Raw genomic sequence first — 20,739 nt, 5'->3', positions numbered from 1 at the left:
GGGAAAGTTGACGGCGTTGAAAGGACTACGTTGTACGGAGGGACTGGTAGAAACCGTAGGTACGTATAGAAAGAAACGAGGTCAGAGAGTTGCAGGGGCCTGCGCGTAGATCTGCGCAGGGATGTCGACCTTGTCGTAGTAGTTGGTACGGCCGTCCGGAAGACCGTACGGTGATGGTACGGGCGTACGGACAAAGGGGGAGGGGCCTGCAAGGATATCTTCACGAGGCTATGAGCTAGCACCTTCTCTCACGACCTCCACACACACACCACAACCACACACACACACACACACACACTCTACACAGTATTAGGGCCCAGGACAACAGTCGGGCTGGACCCCCCCCCCAAGGGTTATATTGCTTTGAGAGAAGAATGAATACAATAATTCAGTGTAGAGCAGCTGTTACCAATTTTAAATGTGAATCCATTTTACAAGAGCTTCAAGCTCATTCCAAAATGGCTCCATTTTACAAGATCTTCAAGCTCATTTCAAAATGGCAACATGCCACTTGTAAAAAATCTAGACTAAATCCTATTACATGCCTCTGAGGGCAATTTCTGGGGTCTTCGTAGCACTTGGTCATGCGGGTGGCCTTCGAAATACTTGCTACGCTTCAAATTGCTTGGGTTTTTAGTCCCTCATAGTACTTGTATCAATTAATTAAAGCGCACCACCATGGCATCCATTAATTGTTAGCGCTTTGCATGCAAATTATAAACTGTGGACTAATCCTAGTCACAGTGGGTGTCCCCACTGAACACATGTGCACACATAACAAATATATATATATATATTCTTTGGTTGACCGAAGTCAACACTCTTGATCATAATTAAGGGGGCTTTGACCAATGGTTGAGGTGCCTTAATTATGGTCAAGTCTCTCCAACCGAATTGGCACAACTTGGTTAATTGTAGTTAATCCTCTTGACTCATGCCAAGTCTCGTTGACCGAAGTCAATACTCTTTGACCGTAGTAAGCTCTGTGGTTCTCTAGTTAGCTGTTGCTAACCCTTTGGTAATAAACGAAGTCTCCCCGATTGAAATTAGGCTTACTTGACCAAAGTCAAGTATCTTTGACCGTAGTCAATTCTTTGACCATTAAAAGAACTCTTTGACCATAATTAACCTAGATGGAAAACTCTTTAATTATGATCAAATGAATGGTCAATTGTACTTTGACTTATGATATTTACATTGTGGTGACATCCCCTCGGCTTCCAATCAGTTAACCTCAATTGAAAAGCTTCTTGGTAAACATCCAAAAGTTGTGGATGATTGGACAACATGTCTTCATCCATCCACTTGGCATCCAATGTCGTATAATTCTTGAATTTTACAAGATACGTGTAAAACTCCTTGCCCTAAGGGCCTTTGCGTACAGTATGGTACACAATCTGCTCTGGCTGAAGGACCTCCTCTAGCTCATCCACATCTGGTGGATCCTCTGATATTGGTTCTGTAGGCTCTTGCTCCTGGAATTTCTTTAGAAGACTCACATGGAAAGCATTGTGAATCCTCCAATGTTCTGGCAATGCCAACCTGTATGCAACCTCATTTATTTCTTCTGTAACTCTGAAAGGGCCATAGTACCTGGGAGATAACTTTGCATACACTTTCTCGAACTTCAAAAGTACCCAATCCCCTCCTTGAGATCTAACTGTCTCCTATGCTTATCCGTAGCTCTTTTATGCTTTTCTTGAGACCTTTCAATTGCTGTCCGGACTTGGCTGAAAGTTGTCTTGAGGTCTCTCACAAACTGATCAGCTGAAAAAATTTCATCTTTGGTCCTTAGAATAGGTGGTAGAATCACCTTCCCATAGATGACCTCAAAGGGGGCTTTCCCTGTAGAGCTGTGAACTATATTATTGTAAGTGAACTGTACCAATGGTAGGTACTTTTTTCAATCTGAACCTTGGTTAGTCACCTAGCATTTCAGCTTATCCAATGCTATAGAATTTGCTACTTCGCTTTGACCATTTGTCTTTATTTTATGGAGTTACATACATGGAAACAATGGTCCCACCGATGATATAGAAGATTCTCCTAGCAAAATCCCTCACAAACAACTATTTGTAGCTTTATTGATTTTTATGCTAGTGACATGATTTGATCCATTTTGTACACAAAATGATCACATGAATAAAATGTTTAAACTATGGAACTAATAATTATTGATCACCTTATGACCATGATGATGCTAACTAAATATGGATCACCTTCATATGTCCTTGACCACGTATACACCTCTAGGATGGAGGGAGGAAACCAAGGACTCAAACTCTATATGAGAAAAATCTATGGTCATAATTAAATATAGAGTTTGATAAGGTCCGGCTCTCATGAAACAAAGATAAGTAAAAACTTTCTAAATATCTAGAATTTTGACACTTTAACATGATAAATGTATTCACATTCATATCATTCCGATCGTTTTGACTACAAACATGACCATATTTGGAGTTCGATTGACCAAGTTATGGCCCAAATAAAATTGGCAAGAGGAGCCTCCCAAGAGGCCGTGAGTTTGCCCTTTAGTGCTAGCCTTCTCCTTTAGTGCTAGCCTTCGTCATGGCTGAGTTTGCCCTTCACCTTTGGAGTGCCGACGGAAACTTAGTACGAAGACTTTGTATAAATGGATGCTCAAGTATGTGTGTGTGTGTGGATTTGTATGTGTGAGAGCATACTTTTATACTATGGTCTACACTCACTGTTGGGCGCGGATGATATCAGTGGGGATGTCATAGTAGCTAGTCCCTGCTATGCGTGATGGAGTTTATGGTTTTCAATCTTATGAGTGACTATCGTGAGATTGAAACTGCACTATGTTGTTTAGTTTGGGAATGTTCCTAGATTCATCTAGGTATAGGCTCCTCCTCCCATTATTATTTTTCCTTGAAAATGGAAATTGCACAAGAAAACACATACTTTGATCCCTTTCTTTCACCGCTCCTTCATTGACCCTTAAAAAACATTGCCTAACATTTTCAAAAATTGTTGTTTGTCTATAAGACAATTGATTACTCAATATATCATGGGTAGGACAACCACCGTAAAAGTAAGGAATGCATGCTACTTTTTGAATGAAGAGATTTGGACTACTTTTTGATTAGCCTTCTCCTTTAGTGCTAGCCTTCGTCATGGCTGGGTTCGCCCTTCATCTCCGGAGTGCCGATAGAAACTCAGTACGAAGACTTTGTATAAATGGATGCTCAAGTATGTGTGGGTGTGTGGATTTGTATGTGTGAGAGCATACTTTTATACTATGATCTACACTATTGGGCGCTGATGACGTTAGTGGGGATGTCATAGTAGCTAGTCCCTGCCATGCGTGATGGAGTTTATGGTTTTCAATCTTATGAGTGACTATCGTGAGATTGAAACTGCACTATGTTGTGTTTTTAGAGGATGAGTTTGGGAATGTTCTTGGATTCATCTAGGTGCATGCTACTTTTTGAACATAAATCATCACACTAGAATGTCAAAATTTATGAAATTCCTCGCTCGAACCATCGCCTCACTCGATCGCAGTCACTCGAATTCTGGTAATCCTCCCCTTCCCCTCTCCGCCCCCTGTCCCCCCCTGCCCTCTCTCTCTCTCTCTCTCTCTCTCTCTCTCTCTCTCTCTCTCTCTTCCCCCTCCTCCCTCTTGTCGTGGATCTTTGTCAAAATGCTTCCTAGGTCGGCCAACAACCCTTGATAATACTGGACATGGCTCCATTGATTTCTTGCTGGAAGAAGTGATGTAAGCTTTTCCTTTGATATGTTCTGATAAAATTGTTTGTAGATCTGAACCTCCAGGGCACAAAAACAACTATTTTCCATCATATCCACACGCCACTCTTACAGCATTTTTATCCTTGGTAGTTATTCAAAGTGGCTTCAACTATCTCAAACTTTGCTCGTGCAACATACTCGATAATGAGAAATTTCAGAAGAATAATTTTTTGACCCTATTTATGAAAATTCTAACAAAATAAAGACTCGTCATCTCTAAATGCTTCTAGTGGAGATTACCTTTTTTTTTTGCGCAAAAAAGTAGTGCTAGTTATATTACTTGAAAGCGAGAGTGCAAGAAGGCCTGAAGGCCAGCGGGCTGTAATCACAAAACGGATTCAGCCCGAGAAGTCAAAAAGCTAAATACAAGCCTCCTAGGGCATAATCATCGGAGAGTGGACAAACAGCCACGGTGGAGGGGCGTAATGCCACTGAAGACTCTGAGTGGAGTGCTGGAAGAATAACTCTGTTGTCCCAGTCGTGAAGGAAACGTCGTCTCTTTTCCTTCCCTGCCCGGGACTCTCCCTGAATCTGATCCCACTGACCCTTGAGCGTGTGAATGATCGTGCTCCAGATATCTGCGAGGGTCTGGGTGGTAGAAGAAGTCTGAGCTCCTACAGTCTGCGCGCATCTGGAAGTCTAGATATGCCAGCTTGTGATGCTCCCTATGATCTCCCAAACTGGGTGCTGAGGCGTCGCTCCTGCATCTGTCTCTGTCAAATGCCATGGGAAGCTGTCCATGTATGCCCAAGTGGCCTGCGTGATGAAAAAGACGGGATCCTGTCTAGAGAACTCATAGGCCAAGTGATGTCCCGGCTCAGTGCTGCACCAACAAACGGCTCCCCAAGTGATCGGTCCTAGCTTGGGTGTAGCCCTAGCTAAGATCCCCATGATTCCCTTCCAAACTGTCTGCGCGTGCGAGCAGCTCCAAAGGCAATGCTTCAGGGACTCCTCCTCCTGAAGACACGTCTGACAATGCCCCTCCTGCCCCATCTCTCTCAGCCAGCTACCAACTGGAAGCCCCTTGTGTGCCACCATCCAAAGGAAGTAGGAGATCTTCCTCGGACGCCAACTAGCCCAAAGAGTCTTCCAGAAGGTGCGAAGAAAGACCAAGGATATCCCCCGGGCATACCACCTATGTGCTTGTGTGGGTAGCCCACGCTGGAGAGCCCCAAGAGCACGCTGGCCCGTGCGTGCACTGTAAGAAAAGAAGGGGGTAGGGTTCTCTGAGGTCTCCAACGATGGCCAAAGCCACTCCCCTAGGTCCCACTCCACCTCTGACAAGGAACGGCCCTCCCATATCAAGAGTCGCCAATCCTGGTCCTGCATAATCAGGCGGTCTATATGCCAAGTCTTCCCTTGCAGCCCTACAATGCAAAGGCGTTGCCAGGGAAGCTGGGGGTTGATCACGGCCTCTCTGCTCTGTAGGTGACTGTCATCAGTGATGGAGAAGAAATGTACCGAAGAATCCGAGAAGAGGCCTGCCACCACCAAAGGAATGCCTCGTGGAGTGAACTGTCCTAGCCACCTCTCATCTCCCGAGAAGAGGGTGCCTACGGGAACCCTCCAACATGCAGGGATGGCAGCATCAATCTCCGCTCGCCGAGCTTGGATCCCACGTGCCGTACCTACTGCTGCTACCAGCTCGCCTGGGCTCATCCTACTGTAGACGTCCCTCCAAACCCGGAACAAGCGCGCGGGCCCATGCGCCCAGAGCGCCCAAGGGATATGGGATCTCTCTCCAAGCTGACGACCTGTATCATCTGTCACCTGGCTGCTCCAGATCAAGGGCTGTCTGTCAGTCTCCTCTCGGCAGCTAGGGGGAACCTGAGAAAGGCTATGTCGCAGCTTCCTTCATACCGAAATGAGGCTACGGAGGAAGGGGGAATGGGGCTGAGTCAAAGGAGCTGAAGTGAAGATCCATCGAATAGAAGGCTGCCAAACACCCCCTCTCTGGGGAGTACACCCACTGAGACCATGCTGTAGCAAGAGCTTCCACGTCTGTCCTCCTGGGGTCAGATCGCGGATGACTAGCTTGCCAAGAAGTGCCTGACTCTGCAGCTCTGGATCTATAATGCCAAGGCCGCCGTCTGCCTGGGGAAGAATGACCGTCTGCCAGGTGACCCTAGCTCTAGTGGTGCCGGAACCGTCTGAACCAGACCATAGGAAGTTCCGCACCGGCTACACAAGACTTCGAAAAACACCAACAAGAGGCCACATACCAAGCAGTGGCAAGAAGGACCTGGTTGACCACAAGGGCCCTGCCTGCTAACGAAAGCCGAGCCGTGCTCCAGAAAGCAAGCTTCCGTCGTATGGAGGCTAGGACCGGCAAGAACTGTTGAGCCGGTGTGATGTCCAGGCCTACCTGGAATCCTAGGTAACGTGTCGTCTGTCCTCTAGGGATCCAGCGAAACCCCAAGAAAATACCCCATTGTGAGCTGGCTCCCGGATCTGTAAGAAAACCTTTTCGCCCCAGTCGCAAGGCAAAAAATCTCTAGGGATAGTCTCACTCGCTCCAGTAACTCGACATCATCCTGCACATATAGGGCTGTGTCGTCTGCATACTCGGAGTCCAGCAGCTCGGCATTCTCTCGAATAGGGAGACGCATCCCGTTGTCTGCTTGCGGTCGAAGTCGAAGTGGTCGGAGGATGTCCTGTGTGGAGACGGAGGCGCTTCTGTGAAGGTTTCGAAGGGGAGGTCGGATCATCGGATCCATCCTCTAAAACCTTCAGCAGAGGGAAAAGGCCCTTCGTCCCGTGGTGGTAAGCTCTCTCTAACCAGCTCGATGCCTCTGCTAGGGAGATGCCGTAGAAGCCCACAACCTCTGAAGTCCTCCAGGGACGAAGCCCTTCCGCGTAGGCCCACTCCAGCGGTGGCCTAATAATGACCAGGAGTCGGAAACGTTTGGCGCTGTGGCGCCAACGCAGATGAACATCACCCTCCTGCCACTGCTGTTGAAGAAGCTCCGCTACTCTGCTACCAATCCAGTCCTGCACCTGCTCCTGGGTCTGGTCACGTATCGTCTCCCAAACATTTTCATTTGTCCATTGCTCACTCCCTTTACTGGAGATAGTGAAGGAATAGCTAGGATCATCGTGCGGAGCTAGAATGGACACCTTACCCTCCGTCCCCTTGCGGAGGAAGAAGATGCTGATGTCTAGGCATGTAGGAAAGGAGCCAATACCCACTGCATCCAAGTAGTCCCAAGGACTTGCTCGGTAGAACTCCAATGGAAGAGCTCTAGGAGCAGCCCTTGGGCTTGGGGATGAAGATGAGGAGTCTGAACTGGAGGGAGGGGAGCTAGCCACCTATGGGGAAGGGCCTCTCCCCGTCGTCGGGCCCGGAGGGATGGACGAGGGTGAGGTCTGTGCTGGCTTCGGGGCTGCAGGTGGAGGAGGGGGGGATTCCTCCTGTATCATGCTCGAGGAAGAGAGTGGCGCGGAAACTACTGGTGCGGGGGTGGAACCTAGAGGGGGTGGGGGTCAGAGAATCGAGGAGGAGGGAGGAGGGGGGGGAGGGCGGGATGAGGGCTGAGGGGGAGGCTGGCTGACCTTCTCCTTACCCTTCTCCTTCCCCTTACCGAGTTGCTGATAAGTAGGGATCATCTGAGGGGGCTCTTGCTGTGGCTGGAAAGGTTTTTTGGGGCCTGCTTTGTTGCCCTTCTGTTTTTGTTTGACTTCCGTCCAGCCTTCCCCTTCGGGAGGGGATCTCGCTGACTGGAGCGGAGTATCCTGAGTTGCCTGACTGGGGGTCTTCTGAGGTTCCGTACCCGTGAAGCGAGGACATGAGCGAGCCTGGTGCCCGAAGCCGTGGCATCTCAAACACTGGTTTGGGCAACCAGTGACCAGAATGCGCTGCGTCACCACACCTGTGTCTCTCTCTATCTCGAACTCCGAGGGGATGCTCTGTGGATCAAGGACTGCCACTTTGACACGTGGCACCCCTTGGGCTGCCGCCGCATCAATGTAGGTGTCCTGCATAGGCCAACCAAAGTGCGCCCCCAGGTCCTTGATGATCGGGCGAAGCTCGGTTGCGAGACCTAGGAAGATAAGGGTAACTGGGTGTCGAGGAATATGAAAGCGGGCGTCGAAGTCCGCTACACTGAAGCCCCTGTACCAAGGAACCATGAGAATGATCTTCCCACCCACAGAAGTAGGGGATCGTCTAACCATGTCGCTCGCAGCTTGTGCTGAGGAGAGCTTAAGCCAGAAAATGCCACGTCCCATGAGTGCAACCTCCTCAATGTGACTGTCCTCGAGGTAGAGGGTGGACTGCAACCAGTCCCTGATGTCTGCTCGTGAAGGGGAGTAGCCAATGACCCTCCCATAAACTGATGTCTTGGAAAAGTCCGTGGCGGCCTGCTTCACCAAGGAGACCTGGTGCTCTGTCAAAGTGACGCGATAGGCTGATGGAGGAGGGGGGTCCGTCTGGGCCACCTGTTCCGGGCATGTAGCCGCCATATCACTTGACTAATTGCGAACTCCCAAGGTGGGGAAGGAAAGGAAGAGGAAGGGGGGAGGAATGGGAAGCGAAGCGCGAGCGGAGAGGGAGGTGAGGTGAGGTGAGGTGAAAAAAAAAACGGGTGAGGTGAAAAAAAAAAACGGGTGAGGTGAGGTGAGGTGAGGTGAGGTGAGGCGAGGGTGGGGTGAGGTGAGTGGAGTGGAAGTTGGGTGAGGTGAGTGGAGAGGGAGGAGGTGAGCGGAGAGGGTGGGGGCGTGGAGCGGGTGGGTGAGGCGGGTGGGTGGGGAACGTGGAGCGGAAAGGGGTGGGGAGCGTGGAGCGGGCGGGTGAGGCGGGTGGGTGGGGAACGTGGAGCGGAAAGGGGTGAGGAGCGTGGAGCGGAGAGCTTGGAGCGAGGAGCGGAGCGGGTGAGGCGGGTGGGTGGGGGCGTGGAGTGGAGAGGGTGGGGAGCGACGAGCGGAGGGGCGGTGAGGAGAGGGGGAGGGGGGGCGTGGCGGAGAGGAGGAGGAGTGTGGAGGAGAGGGGGCGGCTGGCTGCGCGGCAGCAGCTAGCGGAAGGAGAGGAAGGGGCCGCGCAGAAGGCGAGGGGGGGTAAGACGGGGCACGACGGGGAGGGAGGGAGCTCGTAGGAGCTCAGTGCAACTTCTCTCCTAGGGTAGGTGACTGAGGAGATTACCTTCATGAGAATTATTGAAAGTGTGCATTTCCTCAATAGCATCAAGAATTATTGTTGCATCATCAACATCGTCTTGAGCATCGTTCATGCTATCTTTTCACAGAGATGCTTCTTCAGTGTGATAAGAAGAATGGGAGCATGAGGGAGTGGATGAACTGCTCCACTACCCTGCTCCTCAAGTGATGCTGTGGGCTGGCTCTGCACCTTTGCCAGGCTTCACTCTGTGGTGGACTGAACTGCTCCACAAGATGCCAAGACAAGGAGGGGGGCCTATAAATAGCCCCAGCCTCTCCCTGGTCGGTCAGCAAGAAAGGGAGCCGACCAGCTGCTCTCCCTGGCCGACTCATATGCAGGGGATTAACCCCCCTCTGCCCTCCATAAAGGGCTGGCTGACAGCCCTACTGCACCTCCTAGAGGGCCGACCACCTGCCTACAAGTGGAGCTCCCCAAGCCCTATAAGGAGGGCTGTGCCCTCTGCCCTCCAAGCGATCAGCAGGCCTACAGGCCGACTGGCCTGCCTACTCTCCACGCCCTATAAGGGCTTCCCACAGGGCCACAGGGGCTGACCTCCTGTCCCACCCAAGCCAACAGCAGCGCCTAGGTGGCTGACCAACAGATCGGCCCACCTCTACCTAGACATAGGCTCATGGGGATGCTGGACTGCTGCAAATATGCTGCCCCACAGATGGTCACAGGCACACCACATAGGTGCCTCTATGAGAGCTCGGAGGAACCTCTCTACCCTACTCTACCCTCAGGGGGGCGGGCACACCCACAAAAAAGGCCCTCACTCAATCTATACCCTAGCCTCACACTGGGCGGGTACACCCACAAGCAAGGCCCTCTCTCTCTCTAAGGTGACATCAGGAGATGTTGACCTCCAACAGTTGGGACAGTAAGAACTCTGGGAATAAGACTTAGTGTTGCCTGGAGGCTGGGCTGCAAATTAACTCTTTGACTTCATGATTTGGATTAGTGGTGGTATCTATTGTTTTCCTTTCGCGACAAGTGTTATGCCCAGTTGTTAAATGTGTACTAGTAGATTTTGGATTTTCTGATGATGTCCTTCACCGTACGTGCTAAGTGAAAATAGGATTTGTGCATCGGCTATGCTCCACATCTGAGAAAGTATTATGCTGTAGCTATTTATGACACTTTTGTTTGTGTTGTGTTCAGTGCGTTTACGGCATTGCCAGAAGCAGCTCAAAAATTGTTATTAGATGATACTGCCAGGCTGCAAGTGAACCATGTGCAGGCCACATTATCTTCAATCTCGGCTGACAAAGCACTGGTACTGTTTCATAAAGATTCTAATAATGCGGGATACAGATCTCAGGAAGACAGTTCAAAGACTTCGACAAATCCTCTTGATGCAGTAGAATGTTCTAGCAGGGGGCAAACATCAATTAATTGTGAGTTGGCCCCTGGTTTGCCAATATCCAATGAAGTGGAAAAGCTTCATGTAGAATTGCGATCGCTGCTAAAATCAGCTGGAGTAATATAATAACCCCCAACCCCCCAAATAATTCCTTTTACATTTCCCTCTTCCCTTGCCAACTTCCTCACATTTTTTGTAAAATGGAATCTACCTATTTAATTGAGTGCTGCATTTGTTAATATTTAAGCTACCCTTTTCTTCTGGTTCTAAGGGCCTACATGCTGATGAACTATAGGTTTTTTGATCGAAATAGACGAGTAAAGTCATAAAGGGACTATGCCTCCGAGTTTGTGTAAAATAGAATTCACACATGTAATTGAGTGTCACATTTGTTAAAGTTTAAGCTACCCTTTTTTCTTATGGTACATTCTGAGAAATGATGGATTTTTTGATCCAAATTCGCAGTACCATGCACATTGGCTTTGTAGTGCAATCTGGGTTTCAATTTGAATGTGAGATTTTGTGTACGTTCCACATTGAACATCGTTTAAGCCACCAAACATGGAGCCACGAGAATGAATATCATTCTTTTTTTTTCTTTTTTTTTGAATTTGTTGTTGTCTTTGTTTAGAGGGGGGCCATTGTGAGGAGGAATTTTATGGCTACAGGGAGGGTGATGGAAAAATGAGAGTGAGGGTACGAAGGTCGATACATTTATCCCACATAACACCCTTCTTGCTTTGTCATCTCCACCCTTAACCACCATCTTGAAGGTCACTACCCTTGCTACCATATCAAAGGTTCTTAGGTGCTTGAAGATTGGAAATGCTCTTTGGTTGCTTGCTACAAATTGAGTGACCACATGTTTTTTGATTGCTACAAAAGGTTCCTAAGTGCTTGAAGATTGGAAATGCTCTTTGGTTGCTTGCTGCGAATTGAGTGACCTCATGTTTTTTGATTGCCACAAAACCCACCTCACATTGGGTCTAATTTTTTGTCTTGCATAAGAAGCGGACAAATTTTGTGTTATTTGGACAAATTTTGTGTTATTTGGACAAATTTTGTGTTGGGTGCCTCCCACCTTTCCTACCCATTTCTTGTTCCCTAGGAATTCGGCGGTCGGAAGGGGGAAGGCTGCAAGGAATCTTCACAGCGTTGTAAGGAATCACAAGATATTACAGCTACTCTTGGATTGGATGAATTGTCCGAAGAGGACCGTTAAACGGTAGCTCAAAGTCAGAAGATAGAGCGTTTCTTATCACAACCCAGCAATGCAATTTCCTCCATGCAATCGTGTGAAATTGGGCTAATAAGATCACAAGCAAGTGGTACGACTTAAGGTGGTGAAACCAACTAAGTTGAGTCCTAGCTTGAACATGTCTAGGTGAATGGTCATAGTTTGTGATTAGTGGTGTAGATTGGATGGGTGGTTTCAAATTTGTAAATAGTGCACTAGTTTGTGGGTGTGATATTGTCACCTTTTTTGCAAGAGAACATCTAGGCTACGGTTGTAAGTAGCAAGTGTTGCTTTATCACCCAAATCTAGTGGTTTTGTATTAAATGATGCTAGATCATCTATATCATTGGCCAATATCTAGTTAATGGTCATATTGAAGAGGTAAGACAAGAACCAATTCTTGTTGCCATAAAATAGAACAAGATGATGGGAGAACATAAAAAGATGCACTTGCAACACTCTTCAAATGGGTGTAATGAAGGCTAAGGAACATGCATCCCATTGTTGTCCTACTTATCATCAATGAAAGAGAAGCATAGCTTTGATCCTACTAGCTTCATAATTAGTTAATCAAGGTAGGGACTACCCAATATGAAGGAATTGATGTTCCAAATGGTTTTATAGCCAGGGCATCTGGATGGATTGCTCCCCCTCCCCCTTCCAGTACAGCTTAGATGCTCATGACCACCTGATTCCATAGGATGAGATCAATCATATCATATGTTTGGACCTACTTCAGTTCCACACGTTGCGAACTTGGGGGGAGACAAGGAGTTCCCCACCAAGATCCAATTTTACCATGATCATTTTCTCATAGTATCGTTTGATGGAGTGATTATTAGACCCCAATACTTGGAGGATAGACAAGTCTCACATGTTGATCGCCACGTTGATGCATATTTTTATATATACTCATGTATGACGTGGTGAAAAATGGGATCTAATATGCATGTCCAACCATAAAAACGGTGTCTGATGAGCATGATACTTTGCATGGGACTTCGCATGGGACTTACATTAAATACTTTGAAGGGGTGTGCAAAATATCGCACCCATCGAAAAAATGAACATGCGATAGGAGCATGTTGATGTGTATTCTTTGATACTCATCTATGTGACACGGTGAAAAATGGAAAAATATGCATGTCCAACCATGCAAACAATGTCAGATAAACATGATACTTTGCACGGGTCTCAAGGTAAATAACTTCATGATGTGTACAAAATATCGTATTTATCGGACAAATGCACATGCAATAGGATGCTGATGCACATTTTTTCAGGTCTCATTCCATCAGTTGAGGATTGAGATAGGGAGAGCCACAAGTACACCCAGAGAGCAACGGATCTGTAGATTAGAGGAGGTGGAACAAAGGAGCACTTCTTGTGTACTTGCCCTATAAACTATGAGATCAGAGGATGGTACCATTACTTATTTCAAGAGGGACACGGGTTTGGGTCCTCTCTCGGTTGATTCATTTCTAGGACCAGGTCTATGTTGGTCTCTATTTGATGGAGATGCGACGACATAGAGAGACCTTGATGCGTCGCATCAGAGAGCAGGAGGATACAGTGGCACCTACGACCAAGCGAGCCCAACGACATGTTACACAGTTTTATACTTTTGAGACTGCCCTTGGACACAGTGGAGTTGAGGAGGAGATAGATGACATGAGGGTTGACTGGCTCAATGGGATGAGACGGCGACGTTGAGAGATGCAGATAGACCAAGGCACACATGATGGAGGTCCAGCCCATCACAACCATATTCGGAGCGGACGACCCGTCACTATTGACATGGCCCACCGGATACATAGATCATGGAGACCATGCCCCCCACTGTCGAGAGATGACCCGATAGACACAAATACGAGATATTTTCACATCTCATAGGAGAGCCATCTTGGCACCGAGCTATGTATTTTGATCTTGAGTCTGAGTACTAGTTTTTTGTTGCATGCGTTTTAGCTTAGCGCTTAGTACACTACAAAGGGCCTTAGCGAGCCCTTTGCCTCAGCCCACAATGGCTTGCATGGGTTCCTTTTTGTGATTGTACTTCGTGTCATAGGCCAGCGATGCCTCTAGAAGACGTTAATACATCTTTCTTTCTTTTCTCATGCATGATCCCAACATTGAACTAAATGAATCCCAACACTGAACTGAAGGAATCCTTGGCCATATGCATGCAAAGATTAAACAACAAAGCTTTCCATTTTGGTGAGCTTCATCAAAGGTTGAGGTTGGGTGAGAAATTGGAGACGTTCTTCTACTTGCTCTTAAGCTTGTCCCCCCTCGAACACCTCAGACCCTTTGTTGGAGCAGTCCTTCTACTTGCTCTTGAAGCTTTTCTCCCCCTCAAACACCTTGGATCCTTTGTCAGTTAGCTTGGCTTGGACCCAATTAACTTTTCTTTCAAGACCAAGACCTTTTCCCTTGCCTTCTTGCATTTCACTTCCAAAATTCCAATGCGTCTTTAACTCAATGTTTTCTTTGTTGACCCAGTCACTATGGGTCTACGTGTCATTTTCTTGTGTCTTTCACCTTCGATCCTGGTGCTTCAACTTTTTGACTTCTTCCTCCTTTTTTCCTCATTGACCTCATGAATGGCCAGAACCCTTTGTTCCACGAACTTGGCCATTTAGTCCTGCCATATTTTTTGGTTGTCCTCATATGATACCCAAGCAAGTCTTAATGCTTCATTCTCTCCATAATCGATAGTCAACCACTTTTGGGGATAAGAAATTCTTGGCCATATAACACACCACATTGTAGTCCTATCAAAGCTTCAAGGTCTAGTCATTACAATAGTGAGTGACATTGTCATGACTGCAGTTCACGATGTCAAATTGGACGGTGTCATGGGCGCTTTGTAGGGAAACCAATTGTCCTCAATTGCCAATGTCAAGGTTTGGGCTTTGGGATCTAACTGGTGCATATTTTTTCCCTTGTTTTCTTTGGTTGCCTACTTTGCTTGGGGTTTGACGATGCCTTTCCCTTTCTCTTCCTCATTGGCTTGGTAGGCTACAATTCTTACTGCTACATTGGTTGTTGTTTTTGTTCATTTTGCTACTGTTACATTGGTCTGGATTGTCATTGCTATTATTGTTGTTTATCAGTCTTTGTTTTGGTGGTTGGATTCACTACTCGTTTGTCTTCCCTCTTTGGGGATTCCTCAAATAGTTCATCCAACATGTTGTAATGGGTCGTCAACTCTGTTTTGCTTCATGCAAGTACGTAGAGGTGAGCTCTAACTCACCCTCCCTTGTGCTTCCTTAATCGAATTTGGGACATCGATCATTAATATGTGATCCTGCAGCTTCTAGTGCTTTCTACACTAGGGTCCGTGGGACACACCTATCCATCATCTTCCATTGCACCTAAGAATTGAAAGATAGCTATTTGCTTCTATGTCCTTTGCCTTGCTGGTGCCATACCCTTGGCCTTGTAGCCACATGCCGTCATTAGAAAATGTGTCACATTCAACTACTGGTAGGTCCAAGGTGCCATCGTCTTCCTTCGAGAGCGTCTTCCTTTGAGAGCTTAATTACTTGGACCACCTCATCCTCAAAGAACTGTGATTATGGCCCTTTGAATGGATTTTTGAGAAGCACAATCACATAATCACAATAAATATAGTCTTGCAAGATTATGGCCCTTTGAATGGATTTTTGACTAGCACAATGTCCTAAGAAATGATCACAAATTAAATTCATTTATCATCACTTCCCTTGTTCAAAAGCAAAAGTGCTTCTCTTGACAAGATCTCAAGCTTTGACATGACCATCAATCAGCCAAAATCCTATACTCAATCATAAACAAACTAGTATCATCTTGAGACGAATAAGCTATCGAGAAGTCATAGATCCTTATTGATGTCCGAGATCAAGGTGGTCCAAAAATCAAAACTACTCAACGGAATGCAATAAACTCAACCCTATAGCATCCACTACCAATTGACTCTACTAGAATGCCAAAAACATGGAAGCGATGATCATCAATACTAATCCAAGTTATCAATAACCATGCTTCAATTATGATAACAACTGGGTCATTTAGGTGAAGTGGGACCCCTTTAATTATGATAATTAACTAGACCATAAGATCACCAAAATGTGCGTGGCATCTCTCTAATGAGTAATGTGCAATAGGGGTAAGTGCATGGCTCCATCACATGAGTGTAAATGTAAGGGCACGTGCATGGCTTCTCACAAGTGACTGTAACAGATTCATAATCCATTCAAGTGGATTGGGACCCTCATGATGATAAATACCCATGGAAACAATCCAATCTATACCAAATCATGCTCACGTATTGGTCACTTTAATTGTGAGGTTTTGGTCATAGGTTGTTGTCCATGGTAGTTCATGAAACTAATCCACCTAGTGAGGTACAGCCAACTCAAACATGTTGTGGCCCATTTGTGAACAATTGGTGGGCCAAGGTCGAGCCCCTTCAGCTTTTGTTCTTTTCCTTCCTTGTTGTATTGGGCGTTTGTGTTCTTCCTCTTTTGGTGGCAGATTGGTAGCGATGTTGGTTGGCTTGAAGGTGGAGAGTGGATGTAGAGGCTCAGAGGTTGTGGGGTGACAAAGGATGATGAGCTCCTACTTGGTTTGGGAATGTGAAGTGTGAGCTCTCCCTACCTCAATGGGTTTATATATGTGTGGCTCCAGGGTTTCCCTCCCAACAGCTCCCCAACAATCTCTTTAAACAACTAGCCCATACCACCTTATCACCTCTCCTTACTATGATTAGGCCATCCACTTCGAGATCTTGTCCAATTAAGGTTGTTTTTTTCTCGGAGTCTATGTTGAATTTTGGTGCTCCCCTAGTAATGATTCTGCATGATCAACCCATTAATCTTGATTTGGGTCAGTCGCTTCCATGCATTCCTTTGGGACTTCCACTACAAACTTTGCTTGAGCAAATTTCACATGTGACAAAAACATCTTTGATCTTCAGCCCATTGATTCGCTTTGGTAGTTCATTTTCTTCCAGATACTCCAAATTGACTGTCCCATTGTTGAAACATGTTTTCATTTGGTAGGATCCTACCCTTGCCCTACATTGTAGGTTTTGCTTCATCGCTCCCGCTCCCAACAAAGCACTGTGCAATAGTACAAGCATGATATCTTTGGTGCTCATTTCTTGACGTGGTTGCCATGCTATGCTTTACTCCTTTGTTGGACTATGCCTTGCATCTAGGCTGCCTTAGCATGACTTCAACAATTCTTGACAATTTTTCGAGCCTCATAACTATGAGTTCTTCTTGGCCATTTATGTGCTATACAGTTACCCTTATACTTGGCACAGGGAATTCCACTCATACAAGCGATTTGAGACCAAATGCTAGCTAGATGGGGGTATGCATCATTGTGGGTTTGAATGCCATTTGGTAGGCCCAAAGTGCTATCTATAGCTAATGATCAGGCAATTGTTTTGGTGCTCATTCAACATCTTGCAGAGGATCATTTTTTGGACCTTGTTCAATGCTTTGACCTGATCATTTGCATGTGGGTAGTAGATCATTGATTTCTTGTGCTAAATGGGGAATTCCTTCACCATTAGGTCAATGAACTTTTGATGAAGTGAACCCCTTGGTCGAACACAGTTTTGATGGGGTACTTGAATCGATGAATGTTTTCATACAAGAACCTTGCCATGATATGGGTTGTGTTGTCCTTGAGGGATTTTGCTTTGAACCATTTGGTGACTTAGTTGGTCACCATCACGATGCACTTATTTCTCACTTTTGGAATGGCTCGCGTGGGTAGTTGGTTTTGCAATGCCATTTGATCATTACGCGACTCGTTGTTCACACTCTAGTTAGAATGATCTGTTCATAGGTCTAAACATGGGCAAGGACATTTATTGCAGAATGAACACAATCTGTATCGACTAGGTTATGACATTTTCCATGAATGCAACATCCCTCCAACCCTTGGGGTGAATTTTCAAACCTAAAATTGATGTTTTGGAAATTCAACTTTGATGGAGAGCTTGCAACTCAAAGGGCAAAGCAACTTAATGGAGCACCCATGTAAAGAATGAATGGAACTACTAGCTGAAGGATTTAACAAAGTGGGGAGCAATTCAAACCTGCATGTCAATATCATCTTTCGAATGCTTAATGCATGAAAACAAGATGAGTGGTACTACACTACAAAGCAAGTTGAAAAAGGACTCGAATGATGAGAGGTTCAAGATGGTCATTGTAGCCAAGGCAAAAGCACCTGATATTGACTCAAACCATGGGACCAAGGATGTTGTTGAAAATTTTGTATGAAGGAAGTTTGCTAGCCTAGACAAATACAAAGTAAAAGAAACTTCCCTTGGTGACAAAGGGGGTGCAACCATTGTAAATGTTATGTGTATAACCCTTTGCCAATGTGAGTAGGAAGTCTTGTATATAAGATTCTAGAGTGCTAGAAGTTAGGGTCATTCTTGCAATGTAGGAAACTTGTGTGTGTAGAGTGTAACCAGCACCATCTGTATTTGAGCCATATTGGGCTAAGTAATAGAAAATACACTTCATTCCTAATCATTGCAATCTCCCCGCCCCCCCCCTTCTCTCTCTCTCTCTCTCTCTCTCTCTCTCTTTGTCGCTCTCTTTGAGTTATTTTTTTTAATTTGTGATGTTCGTTCCCCCCTTTCCCCCCACTATGCATATGCTTCACCCCAATTTGATAAGGGAGACATCCTTCTGGCCATCTAGACAAAGAAATTTTCTTGCATAATCAAATGAACGATTGGGCTAGGGCATGAAGTGGAAAACTAGTGCCACAATCATCACAATTTAGTGTTAACAACCATGGTAATAAATACTATGTTACAACTAATTTAAAATTATGAATCCCATAATTGTTCAAATAATATAGTGTCGCGAAAAGAGCATTTGAAGCCATGAAGGGGGAACACTCCCTCGTTTGTTTAGGTCCTCTGAAGCCCATTGCATTTGTCATTGAAGCAAAATGCCATAGAAAACGTATCCTTGTAGTAGTTGACTTAGGAAGTCCCTTAACATCAACCTTTCTGCCTTTTGTTCAAGACCAAAAACCCTAAACATCGCATTATGTTTGGAGATAGTATATCATTTGCAATGTCATCTTTTGTGGGTGACATAGAAATTTAGTTGTCGAATAAGATGTTTCTCATTCCCACTACTATTCTGGCACAACGGATTTTCTACAAACAAGCTATGATAGATTTTATTCCAAATGCCTTAGAATATCCAAATTTCATCCTATTCCATGGTTATATTATATAGAAGTTCTTTACATACATTGTCTACAATGGTTCATGAAGATGTCTAGCAAGAGGTCCAAATTAAGAAATTACTTTTTAAGATCCCTATTGCATTTGTAGAAAGTATAAAAAAAACTATAGCCATTGTCTACCATGAAATTTCTATACGAGATTCAAGACCAATTTTCATTGCACAAAGATGAAGATTGAGCAAAGAGGTCCAAGTATTAAAACAATATTTGATGGAATCTATGCTAAAAGTTAAGATTATCAATCATTCCAAAAGTTCCTAGGCATGTGAAACACATCTCACCAAGAAACTAGATGATTCTTATAGACGTTATGTGGTTTTTGGTTCCCTCAACAAAGTCACAAGAAGAGGTGAGTATCCTCTCCCCCATTGGATGACATCCTAGATTCTCTTGCACACTCAAAGGTCTTTGTTACATTCAATCTCAATTTTGGATATTGGCAAATTCTTTTTTATAAACAAGATCGTGCAAAAAGAGTTTCAAACTCTTTTTGGATTATATCAATTCAATGTTATTGCCATTTGGATTACATAATACCCTTAGTCAATTTCAATGATTAATGAATTTTTTATTGAATGATTTGATAATTGAAGGCAAAGCTTTGGTGTATTTAGATGATGTTTTGATTCATACATAGACTTGGGAGGGGCATCAAATAATAGCTATAACAAGGTTTATGTTTTCAAACCAAAACAATTTAAGGCTTACTATGGAAAAGTGCAAATTCGCACAATCTTGCATCAAGCGTCTCAGGTTCATTGTTACTAAATATGGCAGTAGATTAGAGCCCTAAAAGTTTAAAGCATTACAAAATTATTGAGTTCAAACAAATGCAAAACAAATACAAAGTTCAAAGCATTGCAGGGCGACTGTATCTACACCACGGCCATTTCAAATCACACCCCAATCTATTGGAGGTTCTCGGTCCCATGCAAGATTGGCAGGTCGCACAACATTCCGTTCACCTTTAATGCCAAGCTTCTATCATCAAAGGTCTTCTACAGGAAGGTCAGGAGGGTGTGGCTGGAGGCGACAGAGGGGGCCACGGACCCAACACATAGATGGGACTTTGCAATTCGCAGAGTTATGGCTCTGACGTAAGATGAAGACAGAGCCGCCAAAGCCACCGTGAAAGGTAGGTTCGCCAGCCTCAGGGTAGCTAGAGCTGCACTTCACGCAGTGAATCGTGAAGCCCCCAAGGATTGCATCCTCAACACCCTATTGGTCAAAGCAGATGTGGCACTCCGCGATCAGGAGGTACTGGAAGCAGAAATAGCCCGCCTAAAGAGTAGGCAACTATGGCTGGCGGTGGGCGATTGTCCATCCAAGACTTTCTTCCAATCAATCAAGAGAAATAGGATGCAGGAGAAGATTGATAAGGTGCAGGACTTAGAGGGAAGTTCCCACAAATGCAAAACAAATAGAAAGATATTCTAAATTGGTTGGGTTGAGTGCAAGATTCATATCTAGAACTATTCACCACAGTCACTTCTCTATTGCAATTGTGTTAAAACATCTGAAATCCACCTTGTCTACAAAATCTCAATAGTCATTTGATAAAATCCATGATTCTCAAAGAAGATGCTTTTTCACAAGATCCAAACGTGCACTAGCCTTTCCTCCTTCACACAAATGCCTTTGATCAAGGTTTAGGTGTTGTACTATTGTAGAAGGATAACCAAGACAATTAGAGACCTATAATATATCGTAATCGCTCAGTCTCAAACCTTATATTCTACAACAAAATTAGAATGCTTGGCAGTTATATGGGCAATTACAAAGCTACATGCATATTTGCATCTTTTTAAGAGGCTACATGGGGCTAAGTCCTTTCAAAGCAGTCTATGGTAGATCATTGAAATTCCCACCTATAGTGGATTGCATTGAATTGATCCATCAATAATCAAACACAAACCAAAAAAATACATTGGGTAG

General features: G+C 45.3%; 1 protein-coding gene across 1 annotated transcript in view; it reads left to right on the top strand.

The window, feature by feature from the left end:
• Positions 1–10,574, top strand: part of LOC147891567 (uncharacterized) — a 39,024-nt gene extending 28,450 nt beyond the window's left edge. Inside the window, exon 3 of the mRNA XM_087388853.1 lies at positions 10,091–10,574. Within this exon, the coding sequence (XP_087244979.1) occupies positions 10,091–10,418 (328 nt within the window). The 3' untranslated portion in view covers positions 10,419–10,574. The remainder of the gene's footprint in view (positions 1–10,090) is intronic.
• Positions 10,575–20,739: the final 10,165 nt, after the last annotated feature.

The sequence above is a fragment of the Dipteris shenzhenensis genome, chromosome 17 (genome assembly GCF_047967505.1).
Source record: "Dipteris shenzhenensis isolate YYH24624 ecotype China chromosome 17, Dip_SZ_1.0, whole genome shotgun sequence".
NCBI lineage: Eukaryota > Viridiplantae > Streptophyta > Polypodiopsida > Gleicheniales > Dipteridaceae > Dipteris > Dipteris shenzhenensis.
Note: the sequence above shows the minus strand (reverse complement) of the source record. Positions and strands in the feature narration are given on the sequence as shown.